Genomic DNA, 14,455 nt, shown 5'->3' on the forward strand with positions numbered 1-14,455 from the left:
CTGAATCTGATTTGAATATTTACCGTATTTTCCGCACTAAGGCGCACCTAAAAGCCTTTAATTTTCTCAAAAACCCACAGTGCGCCTTATAATCCGATGTGCCTTTTATATGGATCAATATTGGTTAATTATGGCTATCGTAGTAAGGGGGCGTGGCCGAAGTAACAGCGGTATTCCACTCTCTGCGTGCCGTCATCCTTTTACTGGCATTATGAGTGCATTAAATCGAGCGCACGTTTTAGTATCTCGTGCGTACGATATAGTTTTTTTTTTTCTTCATGACACTTTAGGGGCTCCGTACCATTCCTTGTGTTTAAACAAGTCTCTTTTTCTTGTTGGTCTTCCTCAGTAGTTGTTTCTTCGAGCTATTCGACCATGAAGGCCTGATTCAAGCAGTCCTCTCTGAACAGCTGATGTTGAGATGTGCCTGCTACTTCAACTCTGTGAAGCATTTATATGGCTTCTATTCTGAGGTGCTGTTAATTTACAGTTTCTGAGGCTGGGAACTCTGATGAACTTATCCTCTGCAGCAGAGGTAACTCTTGGTCTTCCTCTCCTGTAGCGGTCTTCCAGCCAGTGTCATCACAGCGACTGCACTTGAGGATACATTCAAAGTTCTTGAAATGTTCTGGATCGACTGACCTTCATGTCTTAGATTAATGATTGACTGTCGTTCTTCTTTACTTAGCTGAGTGGTTCTTGCCATAATATAGATTATAACAGTAGTCAAATAGTAAACACACTGGGGGACAGGTGGACATGTCGTCCTACTGAAAATGAAGTAGTCCACACTGTGAACACCATTTTCTTACTACCAGTCGGAATAAAGCTTAGAATAGTGCTCTTTTTTCTTCTTCCCCTCTCTCCCTATATCTCTCCTCCATTTGAGTGATTTTATATTTTTTTTACTTACTTACTAGACTATTGACTGGCCCACATCTGAGATTGTAGCCTCAGTTTGGTCCTTTTGTTCTGTAGTCGGAGCTCCTGTGCACAATGCCTTGCCATAATTCAGCACTTATGAGAAGGAAAATCAATGGTCATTCCCCTTTTATTCAACTATTTTTATTCCATTCCGCTATCATTTTTAGAGGCACCAATCATTTAGCATGATGCATACTGTGGCAGGTGTCTATCAGGGAGAGATAAAGATGAAGAGTGACCTGGGAAGACAGAGAAAGAAAGATGAAGCGAAGCGCACAAAGAAGAGCACAAGAGAGGTAGAAGAGAGGTCGCATTTGTGTACTGTGTACTTGATGTGTGCTTTGAGCTTGTGTGTGTGGAAAGAGGGTTTTGTATATGTGTGGGTGCACCTGTGTATGTGTGAGTGTAGGTCTGTGCGTCAGAGGGCAGGTCAAGCAAGGCTGCTGGGTAATGATTGATGGTCCTGGCTTCACCGTCTTACCACCCTAAGAGCTGGGGCACCATACTGTGTGTGTGTGTGTTTGTGTGTGGTGGCAGTGTGCATTTGGTGCTGTGAAGCCTGTAGCCTATGCTGTGCACTATTGGCTTCCCAATGGATGGCTGTGGTCTGCTGCCCACCTCCTCCATCTCTGTATGACACACAGACACACACATACACACGCACACTTATCCCCACTCACTGCAATATTACTGGCAGCTTGCACCAATCTGTGTCTGTGTGAATGTGTGTGTGTGTGTGTAAGCAGACGTAAATTGGAGTTTGTATTCTTGTGAGGTCTGTATGTGTTTGTTTGTTCACCTTCCCGTGTGTTGGCATCCACTGTAGCGTGTCTGCGAGTGTGTAGCCTGCATCCTTTATGTGTCTGTTATTTGGTAGCTGGTGTCTCTCCACCCCCACTAATAATAACCCTTTCGCCCTTGTCCAAATCTCCTATTTTTTTCGTTGGGCAAACATTTGATTATCTGCCCTGTTGTGAAGTGTGCTCTGAATGGAAATATTGGCAAAATCGAACCCCCTAAAAGTGGGCTAAACAAAACGGAGAAATGATTTTTTTGTGTGCTTATGTGTGCATCATGTCTATGTTTTTTCCCCTTCTCCTTGTTTTTCTCCTTTCACTCGGTTTTCGATTGGGTTGAGTGAATCGATTCACGTGGAGCCATCTAAGCCAATCTGGGTCCTAGGCGGGAATGGAAAAGCGCAAAACACAAGAATGTTGATTTTCAAAAGTGTGCAGACTTCTAGATCACTAAATGAGATTTTCAATGTGAGGGTCCCCGAGTCCCATTAATTGGACCCCACCGGGCTCTCATGCAGATTATCAGACCTGTGTGCTTGTGTGTGTGTGTGTGTGTGTGTGTGTGTGCGCATGTGTGCGTGTGTGTGTGTGTTCTAGCCTTTTTAACCACATCTTGGTTTTGCACTGAAGTTTGGGGGTCTAGTTATTTTTTCTTCACGGCCAGCAGATCTTTAATCTTTAGTGAAGTTCCAGTAATTCCAATTAATTACAATTTGGCAATTACCTACATAATTTTGATCATCGTTTCTGTCTGTAATGATACAATTGAAGTTGAAGTTTGATTGAATTTTTCAGAATACCAACCCAGTATGTCATCTGAAATACCTTATCTTGACAAGCCCAGAGGCACAAGGTTTCTGGACTCAATAATACAGACCCACACAGCAGTGAGAGATTTCAAAATAAGAATAATTTATTGACTTAAATCGCTCAGGATGATACAACAAAATAAGGCAAGATAATCAAAGTACAAACCAAAAGCGCTAAGGATCAAAATGGAAAACATAGCAAACTAATTTGGCAATGAACTATGAGAAAAGTATCAAACAAAGGGCGCAAGGCAAAACTTAACCAGAGGAAAAGTAACAACAAAAGATATAACTCAATACTACTAACAAGACTTACTAGGTAATCAGGAGACAAGGATCAAGAAAGCTAGACAGCAAGGCAGTACAAGACATGGCACGAGACAATCTGGCACAGGACAAAGGGAGACGCAGACTATATATACACGAGGTAACAATGAACAGGTGGAGACAATTAGGGCGGGGTAGACAATCAGACAGGCAGGAAACACACCGGGAAGTCAAGGGCCTGAAACGAGAGGAGAGTTAGGTTTCACAATAAAACAGGAAGTGCAAGACAAGACATGACGCTCGTGAACAAAACACATTAACAGACTTGACGAGATATAACAGTACCCCCCCCTCTAGGGCCGGCTCCTGACGGCCCAGGAACATCAGGATGACGTCTGTAGAAGTCCGTTATCAGAGTCTTATCAATGATGAAGCTCGTGGGGACCCAGGATCTCTCCTCAGGACCATAACCCTCCCAGTCCACCAGATACTGGAAGCCCTGTCCCCTGCGGCGCACGGCCAGGAGCTTTTTGACTGTGTAGACAGGTCCTCCGTCTACCAGGCGAGGAGGTGGGGTTGGGTCGGTGGGGGGTACCAGAAAGCTCTCTCGGACAGGTTTGATTTTAGACACATGAAATGTGGGGTGGACTTTCATGGACCCGGGAAGTTTCAGCCGAACCGCTACTGGATTAATGATTTTTGATATGGTAAAAGGGCCCACAAACCTGGGTGCCAGTTTACGTGAGTGTACATGGAGGGGGAGATCCTTCGTGGACAGCCAGACCTTCTGGCCCTGAGAATACTGCGGTGCTTCTCTGCGGTGACGATCAGCCGCTGTCTTCACCCGCGCCTGAGTCCTGCACAGCATGCTCCTTGCCGCTGCCCAGATGCGTCGGCATCGTCTCACCAGTGCGTGGGCTGAGGGAACGGTCACCTTCCGGTCATTCACCTCGAAAAGAGGGGGTTGATAGCCATACACAACATGAAAAGGTGACATTCCCGTAGCTGCAGTGGGTAGGGTGTTGTGCGCATACTCTACCCATGTAAGGTGGTCACTCCAAGACGTTTGGTTTTGTGAGACAAGGCAACGGAGGCAGGTTTCAAGGTCTTGGTTCATACGTTCACTTTGGCCTTTGGATTGAGGGTGGTATCCTGAGGTCAGACTAACAGTGGCACCCAGCATAAGACAGAATTCTTTCCAGAAATTAGAAACAAACTGTGGTCCTCTGTCGGAAACAATGTCTTTGGGAAACCCGTGAATGCGAAATACCTCCTTAATCATGACTAGGGCCGTATCTTTAGCTGAGGGCAATTTGGGTAAAGCAATAAAGTGAGCCATCTTGGAAAATCTGTCCACTACAGTGAGTACTGTTGTGTTACCTCTTGAGAGGGGCAGCCCCGTGACGAAGTCCATCGAGAGGTGTGTCCAAGGTCTCTGGGGAATGAGTAGCGGCTGGAGGAGTCCGGTCGGGTTCTGCCGGGGAATCTTGTTCCTGGAACAGACTTCACATGCCTGAATATATTCCAACACATCTTTTTTTATGGTTGACCACCAGAATCTTTGTGAAATTCACACTTTTCGGCCTTAACATACAGGTGATGTTCTAACAGTTGTGAGAGTATGAGTCGGACATGACGCTGGTGAGAATCCAGGTCAGGGGAGAAGATCAGTATATCGTCAAGATATACAAACACGAAGTCATTTAAATAGTCTCTCAAAACATCATTAACGTACCCTTGGAAAACCGCTGGGGCGTTAGTTAATCCAAAGGGCATCACCAGGTATTCGTAGTGGCCGCTAGGGGTGTTAAACCCGGTTTTCCACTCGTCCCCTTCCCGGATGCGGATCAGGTGGTAGGCGTTGCGGAGGTCCAGTTTGGTGAACCACTGAGCCTGTTGTAACAGTTCAAATGCAGATGACATTAATGGCAGAGGATAACGATTCTTGACAGTGACATCATTAAGAGCGCTATAGTCAATGCAAGGTCTGAGAGAGCCATCTTTTTTGTCAACAAAGAAAAATCCCGCCCCCGCGGGGGAGGATGATGGCCTGATGATTCCGGACTTGAGGGACGCCTGGATGTATTCATCCATGGCTTTGCGTTCGGGAACCGAGAGAGAATAAAGTCTCCCCTTGGGAATGGGAGCGCCCGACAGCAGCTCTATGGCGCAGTCAGAGGATCTGTGAGGCGGTAGAGAAGTGGCTTTCACTTTATTGAAGACCTCCTTGAGGTCCAAGTAGCACCGTGGCACCCGAGCCAACTCCGGGTACCGATCATCCTCGTCCTCTGGCATCGTAGCACCTGCTGTGCTCTGGGTGTTCACACTGTGAATAGAGACACAAGGAGAGTTTGTCACGCAACCCCCCCCCCATCCCAGGATTTTCACAGTTTCCCAGTCAATGTGGGGGTTATTTTTTGCGGAGCCATGGATAACCCAATATGAGAGAGTGCTGAGCTGAGTGGAAAAGGTGGAAATTGATAGTTTCACAATGTTCATCACCTATAGTCAGCAACCATGGTTCGGTACAATGGGTTATTTGAAACAGAAAATGTCCATTCAACGCACTAGCACTTATTGGCTGAGACAGTTTTTTAACTGCCACCTGAAAGTCCCTGGCAACTTGCCAGTCCAAAAAGTTCTCATCAGCCCCTGAATCAATTAGTGCTTCAAAATCACAGAGTTTATTGTTCATAAACAGGGTTACCTTGGTCAGGATGCGAGGAGGATAATGTTCAGGTTTTCGGCTCACCAACGCCCTCCTCTCGGCTGGTGAGCCTGCTCTTTTACCTGACACGTTGCTAGGAGGTGTCCCTGCTCACCACAGTAGAAGCATGCGTTCTCCTTGCGGCGGCGGTTTCTCTCTTCCGCAGTCAGCCTGGTGCGTCCAATCTGCATGGGCTCCTCCGCTCCAGGAGGTGGCAGGCTGGGCACGGTTGGCTGAGGTGCTGGTGGCGGACCGAAACGGCGACCCTCCTCCCTTGCAGGTGGTCGGTAGCTGTCCCCGCGGCGCGCGTTCTCCCTCCGGCGATCCCTCTCCCGCTCGCACAGACGGGAATCGATGCGGATGGCCGTAGCAATGATGGATTCCAATTCTGCCGGAAGATCCAGGGGAGCCAGCTGATCCTTCAGCGCCTCGGACAGCCCGTTGACGAAGGCATCATTAAGTGCGGGTCCGTTCCACCCACTGTTGGCTGCCAATCTGCGGAAGTCTATGGCATAGTCAATGACTCTTCGCTGGCCCTGCCTCAGTCGCAAAAGCGCTAGTGAGGCTTCATGGGCTGGCGACTCATGGTCAAAAATGGTTGACAGGGTTTTGGAAAAAGTCTTAACATCTTGGCAAACCAAGGATTCCCTCGACCATTCAGCCGTAGCCCAGGCCGAGGCTCTCCCGGTCAGGTGGGAGATCATGAACGCCACCTTTGAATGTTCATTAGGATACGCACCGGGGTACTGTGTGAAATGCAAATTCAATCACAGATTTTTTTGTGTCAGAGCTTAGTGAATCTGGGTATTTTGCCATCCAGGAACCGGTTGTGTGTCAAAGCCCTCAAAGCCACACACACACACACACACACACACACACACACACACACACAGCCCTTGTGTCTGTGTGTCCATGCTGGAATCTTATCCAGAAGGAGGAATGACATGTGTCTTTCATGCTCTTTGTTTGCGTTGGCTGTTGTCAGGGTCTGGGATTAAATGCATATGGATGCAAAGCACAGAAAACCAGGGGAACAATCTGATGAGCAAGAGACATAGTGAGAGACAAAGAGAGAGAAGTGCATCTGTGTCCTAGACTATATAGAGGGCTGTAAAACCTCCATAGCTCTCCCTGACGGTATTTACATACCATTCCACTAGCCAGTGTGCCAGCTTGGTGGAGAGCTCAAGGACAAATGCATATAACTTATATTCTTCAATAAGTGAAGAAGGCAATATGTGTCTCTCTGTCTCTCCCTCTATATCATGAATTGATGGATACAAGGAGAAGCATACATCATGTTAATCCCAAAGTAATTAATATATTTTAATTGGTCCTATGGTGTGCTCATAATGTTTATGTGTATTATATGTGTATGTTTGTGTGTGGGATTGTGTGTCTGAAAGAGAGAAAGACAGGCATCTCTGTCAGTGTGTGTGTGTGTGTGTGTGTGTGTAGGGTCAAGACTTGGGTTAAGATTCGGGTAAGGTTAAGGTTAGGGTTAGGGTTGTGGGGGCATAAATCTGTTTACACGGTCACATTGTAGGGACTCGCCTTATGGTGACAAAACGCAGGTCTCCATGATGTAAATGATTACATTTTTGCGTGAAGACTTGGGTTAAGTTTAGGTTTGGGTTAGGCATGCCATACGTACATTGACAAGGTTACCAGTTGCTGTGATAATTCCTCCTCTGCAGGCTGGTTCTGGCCAGTAGCCTGTTATCCTTAATTTAGTGACTTAGTAAATTCAATGAGAGTACTAGCAGTTGTTTGGTTAATATTCTGTCTGCATTCCAGTGTCTGTACTGTTTGCACTCAGCTAAATTGTTTCTTTGAGGAAGTGCACCTATCTGTACAATTCTGAGTTATAGCAAGATAGGAAGTGGGCTGCATCTTTTTTCTTTCAAATAAGAGCAACGGAGGCAAGTCTGTCTAGATAAACAATGTGGTGTCAGCTGGTCTGATCATTGTTATTACAGGTAACACTGGCTAACACTATGGTACCTTTCAAGTAAGTGACCAACAGCCGGCAGATGGTCAACAGTATTGTTTGTTGTTTTCATCTTAGCACACTATCTGACTTGCAATAATACGTTATTTGCAGATGCCTGATTTTGCTGATGGAGGTCTAGCACATTGCAAACATTGCAAGTCAATGTGCAAGTTAGACAGTGTGCAGCAGTTTGTTTACAAATTTTAATCTCGTCTTAAAAGCTCTGAATCTGGACCTCCATGATTACTTGTATTGCTGCAGTTTGTCCTGTCAGTCTGTCACTAGCTGAATAAGTTACAGTCTATACCTAACAACTGTGGATGTCAAGGTTAACATTAGTTAAATGTGACTTACCAGCAGTTTGTCATTTCAACCATAACTGGATGAGTGTATTGTTTGAGAAACTATAAAACATATATATAAGTAAAGAATATATAAGTAGTAAAAAATATATGTAATATTGCACAAGATAGATACACAGATGTAATGGATATTGTTAACATAAATAACGGAGTTGTGCTGTTGTGATGAGAAACAACATCAATACAGTGCTACATTAAATGATGCAGGAGTTTAACAGTCTGACAGTTGATGGAATGAAGGACCTGCGGTTTGTTCAGTCTGTTTCTGTCCCTCTCAGAGCTTCCACAGCCCCAGTCCTTCACTGCATAGAAAATTGCAGAGCCCACCACAGTGTCATAAGATGTTCTAAACAGTGTCCTGCACGTTCCAAAGGACCTCTTTGGCCCTTCTTGTACAGGATATATGTGTTGTTGGTCCAGTCCATTTATAGAATCACAGTCAAATACAATATTGTTAGAAAATTTGTCATTAGGTGTTTTCCTCAAAATCCTTTGTCCAGGTAGCTCTGTAGAGTAGCTGTATCTCATACTGAAGATACACATTTGTGTGTGTGTGTGTGTGTGTGTGTGTGTGTGTGTGTGTGTGTGTGTGTGTGTGTGTGTGTGCAGCCATGAATTTACAGTCATTATAAACACTCTACCCCCCCATATTTAAAACTTGGATTAAATCCAAAAGCAAACTTCAAGTTTGTCTTCCCTTCCTTACACTGTCATTTATTATATCTCCCCCGAACACTCCCACCATCTATTGCACACACTCTCTCTCAAACACTGGAATTGTTCCTGCTGCTTCAAGTTAACAAATTAGTCCAAGAAAATGGAGTTGTCTAATTGAACTCCTTAAATAAATGGCGTCATTTTGTAAACATCTAATGACAGCAGCTTTCATGCTGTGATGGACTTAGATATCCAAACCTTTAGGCAGACCACATCTGTACCTCTGTGACATTTTACACCCCAGATTAGACACAGGTTTTTTTCTTGATCTGAAATGTCACACTAAATTAAAACCTTAACAAGCATATAGCAGCTTTTTCCAGGCCAAGGTTATGTTGAGCATATTGCTGTCTCTCTAACTGCACTGACTTTGTTTTAATGTCGACAGGCGTCAGAGTCAAAGTACTGCTTTCTAATTTCGGTTGTTTCCCCTTTCTAATCCCATATAGTTGTGTCTCTACATACATTCAGCTGCTAAGTGTTTCCAAACGAAGGAAAACAAACTACTAAAGCATACAAGTGATCCAATCAATAGCAAGGGAATTATAAAATCAACAGTTGGTGCTCCAGCTTGTCAGGTCTGGTTTGTTCCCTATACATACATACATACATACATATATATATATATATATATATATATATATATATATATATATATATATATATATGAAGTAGAGTTCAGTGGAGAAACACAACTCTAAGAAGCATGCACTGAGGAATGAGCACTCCACAGAAAGTAGTATGCAGGGCAAAATAAAAGCATGAATGCAGTAAAAACTACCACTTCTTTAACACTAGGGAGGCAACCCTGTGTCATACTGCTGTGTCTGAACACTAGATTGACAGAATTGGGCTGCTGGATTTGCCATAAGTACTAGCCATACAGAACTCTGTTCTCACATTCTTGGGCAATTAATTTGTGCAGTTTAGACCTGCTATAGGCAATTTTCACTGTTTTTTTTTAAGGATTTTTTATGCAGACATCAAATAACATGACAATCTGCACACAGAAATTAAACTCTTGTGACTAATGGTAGTGACAATGACATCTGAGCCTGGGTTAAAGAAGCTTCCTAAATGTGAAAGAATTGTATAGTAACCAGGAAAATGTATTTGTAATCATACATAATTAGGCATTCAGAAGAACTGGAGAAAAATGTAGAAACATCTTAAAGCTTTGCTTTTAATTGAAGTGAATTATTGAATATTTTGGTAAATATATTTACTTTCTCTCCAAAAGTGAGATGAAAAGACCAGTTTTACCACTAGTACTTTTGTGCAGCTTATCTGGGTATTTTCCAGATATATATACAGTAGATATAGTCAGTGAACACAGGTTTGGGCTTGGTTTGCTGTAAAGGCACAATCATAACAAACCTGGGAACCTCAATCTGACAACATGACTTCTGTAGGCTTCTCAGTCACTGCACCTAGTGCAGCGTTTCCCTTATAAATAGTTTTTGCTCTGAATGCACTGTAAAACCTCAAATTGCCATTTTACATTTCTGTTGATCTACACAAGTACAAAAAAGTACAAGTACAGGGGATTGTTTGAGATTTTTTATTTGTTTTTTTTATTTATTCATTTGATTGTTTATTTTTTGCAGGGAGTAATGATATCATAAAATATAGACATTCAAACCTTCATTCAAAAAACCTCATTAGAAACTTCAAATTTAAAAAATGACATTTGGTACAGCACTAAATGAAATTTGACAAAAAGAAAAATATGACAGAATGCCATCCTGAACCTTCCATCTGTAATGTCTAACAATTTCCAATTTTTTACTTGTCAACACTTTACATACAGAAAACATGCATCCATGCATGCATTCCCAGGCATGTTCTAGAATTGCATACAGATGTTTAAAACTGGTTTAGCTGTGGTATTTTACAAGGTGCTTATATTTAGCAGTATTCTAATTGACTGTGACTTTTTGAATGTCTATGAACAGTGTGCTGTGGGAGCCCATGGGGGATGGCAAACGTGTGATTTCATTGGCTGATAACCATGCACTGCTCTGGGACCTGCAGGAGAGCTCCACATGGGCCACGGTAAGACACACACACACACACACACACATGCATGCATATTCATACATACTTTAAACCACAGTTCATTCACAAACTTACACACAATATCACACAATAGCTCATGTAGAAGCTCACATCAACTCATTATTTGATAATCCTCTTGGTGTTATCAGATCCATGCACACAGCTGAGTGTCCACTGTTCATTCTATCTCACACAGTCCTACTAGGGCTGTCAAAATTGGGCAGAAATAAAGTTCGATTATTCCTTTTAGTTTTGATTGTTCCAAAATAAAACACGTAGGTTCGAACCATTCGCTTATTTATTTTTGCTGATTATGTTCACAAAATCAAAACAATGAAAGACATACTGATTGTATATTATTCCCATATTTGAAAAGATCTACATACCTACACATTACAAAATACACAAATGCAATAATTTCCTGTACTATGTTGTTCAATTATTCATTTGTATCAGCTTGACCTACATTTCATTTGCGATCAATAAAAGAAAAAAAAAGTTTCCAATTGGAGCCAGTCCATGTTTCCTGAAAGGTTTCAATGTCCCAGTCGAAGGGGAAAAATTCTGTCCAAGTAGTATCTATTGATATTTTCTCATGTTTTTGTGTCCAAGTGACTCATGGATTGTGTTAGAAGCACTGGAGAAGTCAAAAAACATGACCCTCACTGTGATCCCAGTGCTCTCCAGGTGGGAAAGAGATTGCGTCTTCCACACCAATGCCCTTGTATGCGAACTGTAGGGGGTCCAGCTCGCTGCTCACTAGGAGGTGACGGAGGTGGTTGAGTATAATCCTCTCCAGGGTCTTCATCAGGTGGGAAGTTAAGGCTACCGGCCTGAAGTGGTTGGGCTCCCTGGAGTGCACAGTCTGGAACCACATAAGAATTTTTCCACAAGGCTGGAACTCTCTCCAGATTGAGGCTCATGTTGAAGGTGTGCAGAATGTCCCCACAGAACTGATCTGCACAGTCCCTGAGCAATCTGGAGCTGATGCCATCAGGGCCAGTAGCCTTCCACTCCTTCAGCCTCTTGAGCTGGCTCCTCCAGGTGGCTCCTGTTGAGTGAGGTAGGGGGAGGGGTCAGTGATCTGTGATGTGGATTAAAGAGGGATGAAATGGTGTGAGGACGGAGCTGCTTGTGTCAGGGATGCATTGGGGCGGAGGGAGGAGGTGCAGAGAAGTAACGCTGTCTGCTCTGGGCTCTGGTGGGTGGGGGAGGTAACAGGGGTAGAGCCAAACCTGTTAAAAAACAGATTCAGTTTATTAGCTCATTCCTGGTCTCCAGATTCTGGGCCCCTGCCGTTGTCACTGCTGTGGCTTGAGATGGTTTTCAGGCCCCTCCAAACCTCTCTGGCGCTGTTCCCCTGCAGGCACTCTTTGCCTCTCTTAATCTCCCTTTTTAGCTCCCTCTGCACCCTCTTCAGCTCAGTTCTGTCCCCTAACTTAAAAAACCTTCTTCTTCTCATTCAATAGGGTTTTCAGTTGTTTGGGAAACACACACCTTCCTGGTAGGCAAAGTGTTTTCCACACATAAGTTGGTGCAGTCCGATGCATGTTGTCAAACTGTTGATGTCCTCCCCGTGTGGACAGCACAGCACTTCCCAGTTGGTAGTGTCAAAACAGTCCCTCACGGGAGGTAATACGGCCGAATGCTAACAACTAGCAGCTCAATGTCTCTTGTGCAGCGCTGCTCCTAAACGCTGATATGTGCTGGATTACACCATCTGTTGTTCGCAAACATCACTATGCCCCCACCCCTCCTTTTACAGCACTAGCAAAGCAGTAGTCTCACCAGTTGTACACCTGTTGGTCCAAAAGTGTGGCCTTTTCTATATATATATATATTTTTTTGGATCTGGTCCAGTTGGGGAGGAAATGAAAATTACCCAAACCCTTGGGATGAAAGAATCTTTGCATGTCGAGATGAACAATTAGTTTCTTCAAGTCACAACCTCTGGGGCTATTGGTAGAGATGTCGACTGCCACAAGCCTAGGATAGCTAGTTTTCAGAAATTGTTTAGGAGGCAGAACACAAAGTGGCAGGACCCACAGTTTTAGGTATGGATGTGAGAGTGGGTGACACAAAGGTCTAGATTGAGTCTTGCCATGTTGCATATCAGAATGACTTAAAAGCTATAAAAAGGATAAAATTAGTAGTCAACTGCTTTGTTCCCTTTCTATTCTGTATAAGCTTGAATTAGTCCAAAAGTAATCAATGTTTGAGATGAGCTCATATTCCGCCACCAAACAGAAGTTTTTTTAACCAGTGGGTGGAGACTGAGGAGTCAACTAAAACATTCAGACCTTTTGGAGAGAGTGGGAATGGGGCCATCAGGCAGCGTTTTCCAAAACTGGCAATTGTGTAGCATAGGGACTCAAGATCTGTGTGTAATTTGTTGGAATTTACTAGCCATGGCATCATTCGTTCCTACTTGTGTTGAGACAATTTTGACACTGGGATGCAGGTCAATAAGAGTTGGATTGATCAATTAGGTCAACTACCTTGCCACTGGAGAGACAATGGAGACAGGCACCTGAGAGAGTTAAATACTATAAAAATTCTGGATTGCTGCTTACCCCACATCTGTTGTAGACAGGTAGTTTAAGTTGAAGCCGGCAGCTAGACAGCTCCAAATCAGTGGCATTATCCTCAGAATCACAGCCAGGAGATGGATTAGCAGTATCAGGGTGTATTACCTTCACTGATAGACTAGTAGACTCAGGATGGAGTTGGAAAGGAAAGTGACCATACTCGGAGATATAACCTCAGTTTTCTCCAGAAATAATGTGTAAAAGAACAAAAGTCCATAAAAGTGCTAAAAGTTTAAAAAACTAAATGAAAGAGCTCAGCTAGCCTAGCCACCAGGCTAAAAACAACCCTCGCCAAGACAGCAGCAGCAGTGGAGGCAGTGGTAAGCTGTAACCAGCTGACAGCCAACTTAATTAGAAATTTTAGAAATTATGTCAGATTTAGATGTCCAATGACCAAAATGTTTTATCGTGTTAAAACTTAACAGTAAGATGATCATGATCTAAAAGTGTAGTATAAAATTGTGACTTAAAAGCTGGATAAAAAATTATGACAAACCTTCTGGCGGGCAAACAAAACACTGACGCATGCGCATATGATCAGAGTTTAAAAGAAATCCTTTTATGTGAAACATCTGTGCAGGAAGTATTAAGTTTCACTGTCTCCTTTGTCCCTGGGGCTAAGCATTTGAACAATTTAACAAACAAATTTGCAAAAAAATTTGAATGACAATCATGCCACAAACATTGCATTTTTCATTTGGCCAGTAACCACCAAGCTAAATATGGCACTGCTGCCACATACAACGCCAATGAGGATAAATAGGTCACCCTGGTGGACAATTTATGCAATTCGGGGAACAGTGTTAAATGACAAATAATAAATGTGATAATTTCAATTTAACCATTTTCAATGTGATAACATGAATGTATGTGAAAAATACATGAATGAGTTTATACATACGTTATCGTTGGTGCCTGCTCTGTTTCTCAGTGCCTGTAACTTTTATGTATGTATTTGTTCTATTTAGTGTCTGTTTGTGTGTGTGTGTTTGTGTGTGTCTGTGTGTGTGTCCCTGTGTGAGGTCAAGTTGGACCAGGGAAGCAGGGGTTTGTGGATTCTGTCCTTTGACTCCAACACTGGACAGCACAAACTTTAAATCTTGCATCAAGGGAGAGAAGGAGGAACGTAATGGTGAGAAAGTAGTATAGTGAGAAAGGGAGGATGGACAAAGAAGGAGTAATGGAGAACCTGACTGATTAGAAGGATGAGATTAGGAGGGAGAAAGAAGGAGG

At 43.4% G+C, this 14,455-nt stretch overlaps 1 protein-coding gene across 1 annotated transcript in view; it reads left to right on the plus strand.

Annotated features, from left to right (window-relative positions):
* Positions 1-14,455, plus strand: part of eipr1 (EARP complex and GARP complex interacting protein 1) — a 70,709-nt gene that overhangs the window by 18,259 nt on the left and 37,995 nt on the right. The window contains exon 5 of the mRNA XM_041953570.1: positions 10,532-10,631. Within this exon, the coding sequence (XP_041809504.1) occupies positions 10,532-10,631 (100 nt within the window). The remainder of the gene's footprint in view (positions 1-10,531; positions 10,632-14,455) is intronic.

Source organism: Chelmon rostratus, chromosome 15 (genome assembly GCF_017976325.1).
Source record: "Chelmon rostratus isolate fCheRos1 chromosome 15, fCheRos1.pri, whole genome shotgun sequence".
NCBI lineage: Eukaryota > Metazoa > Chordata > Actinopteri > Chaetodontiformes > Chaetodontidae > Chelmon > Chelmon rostratus.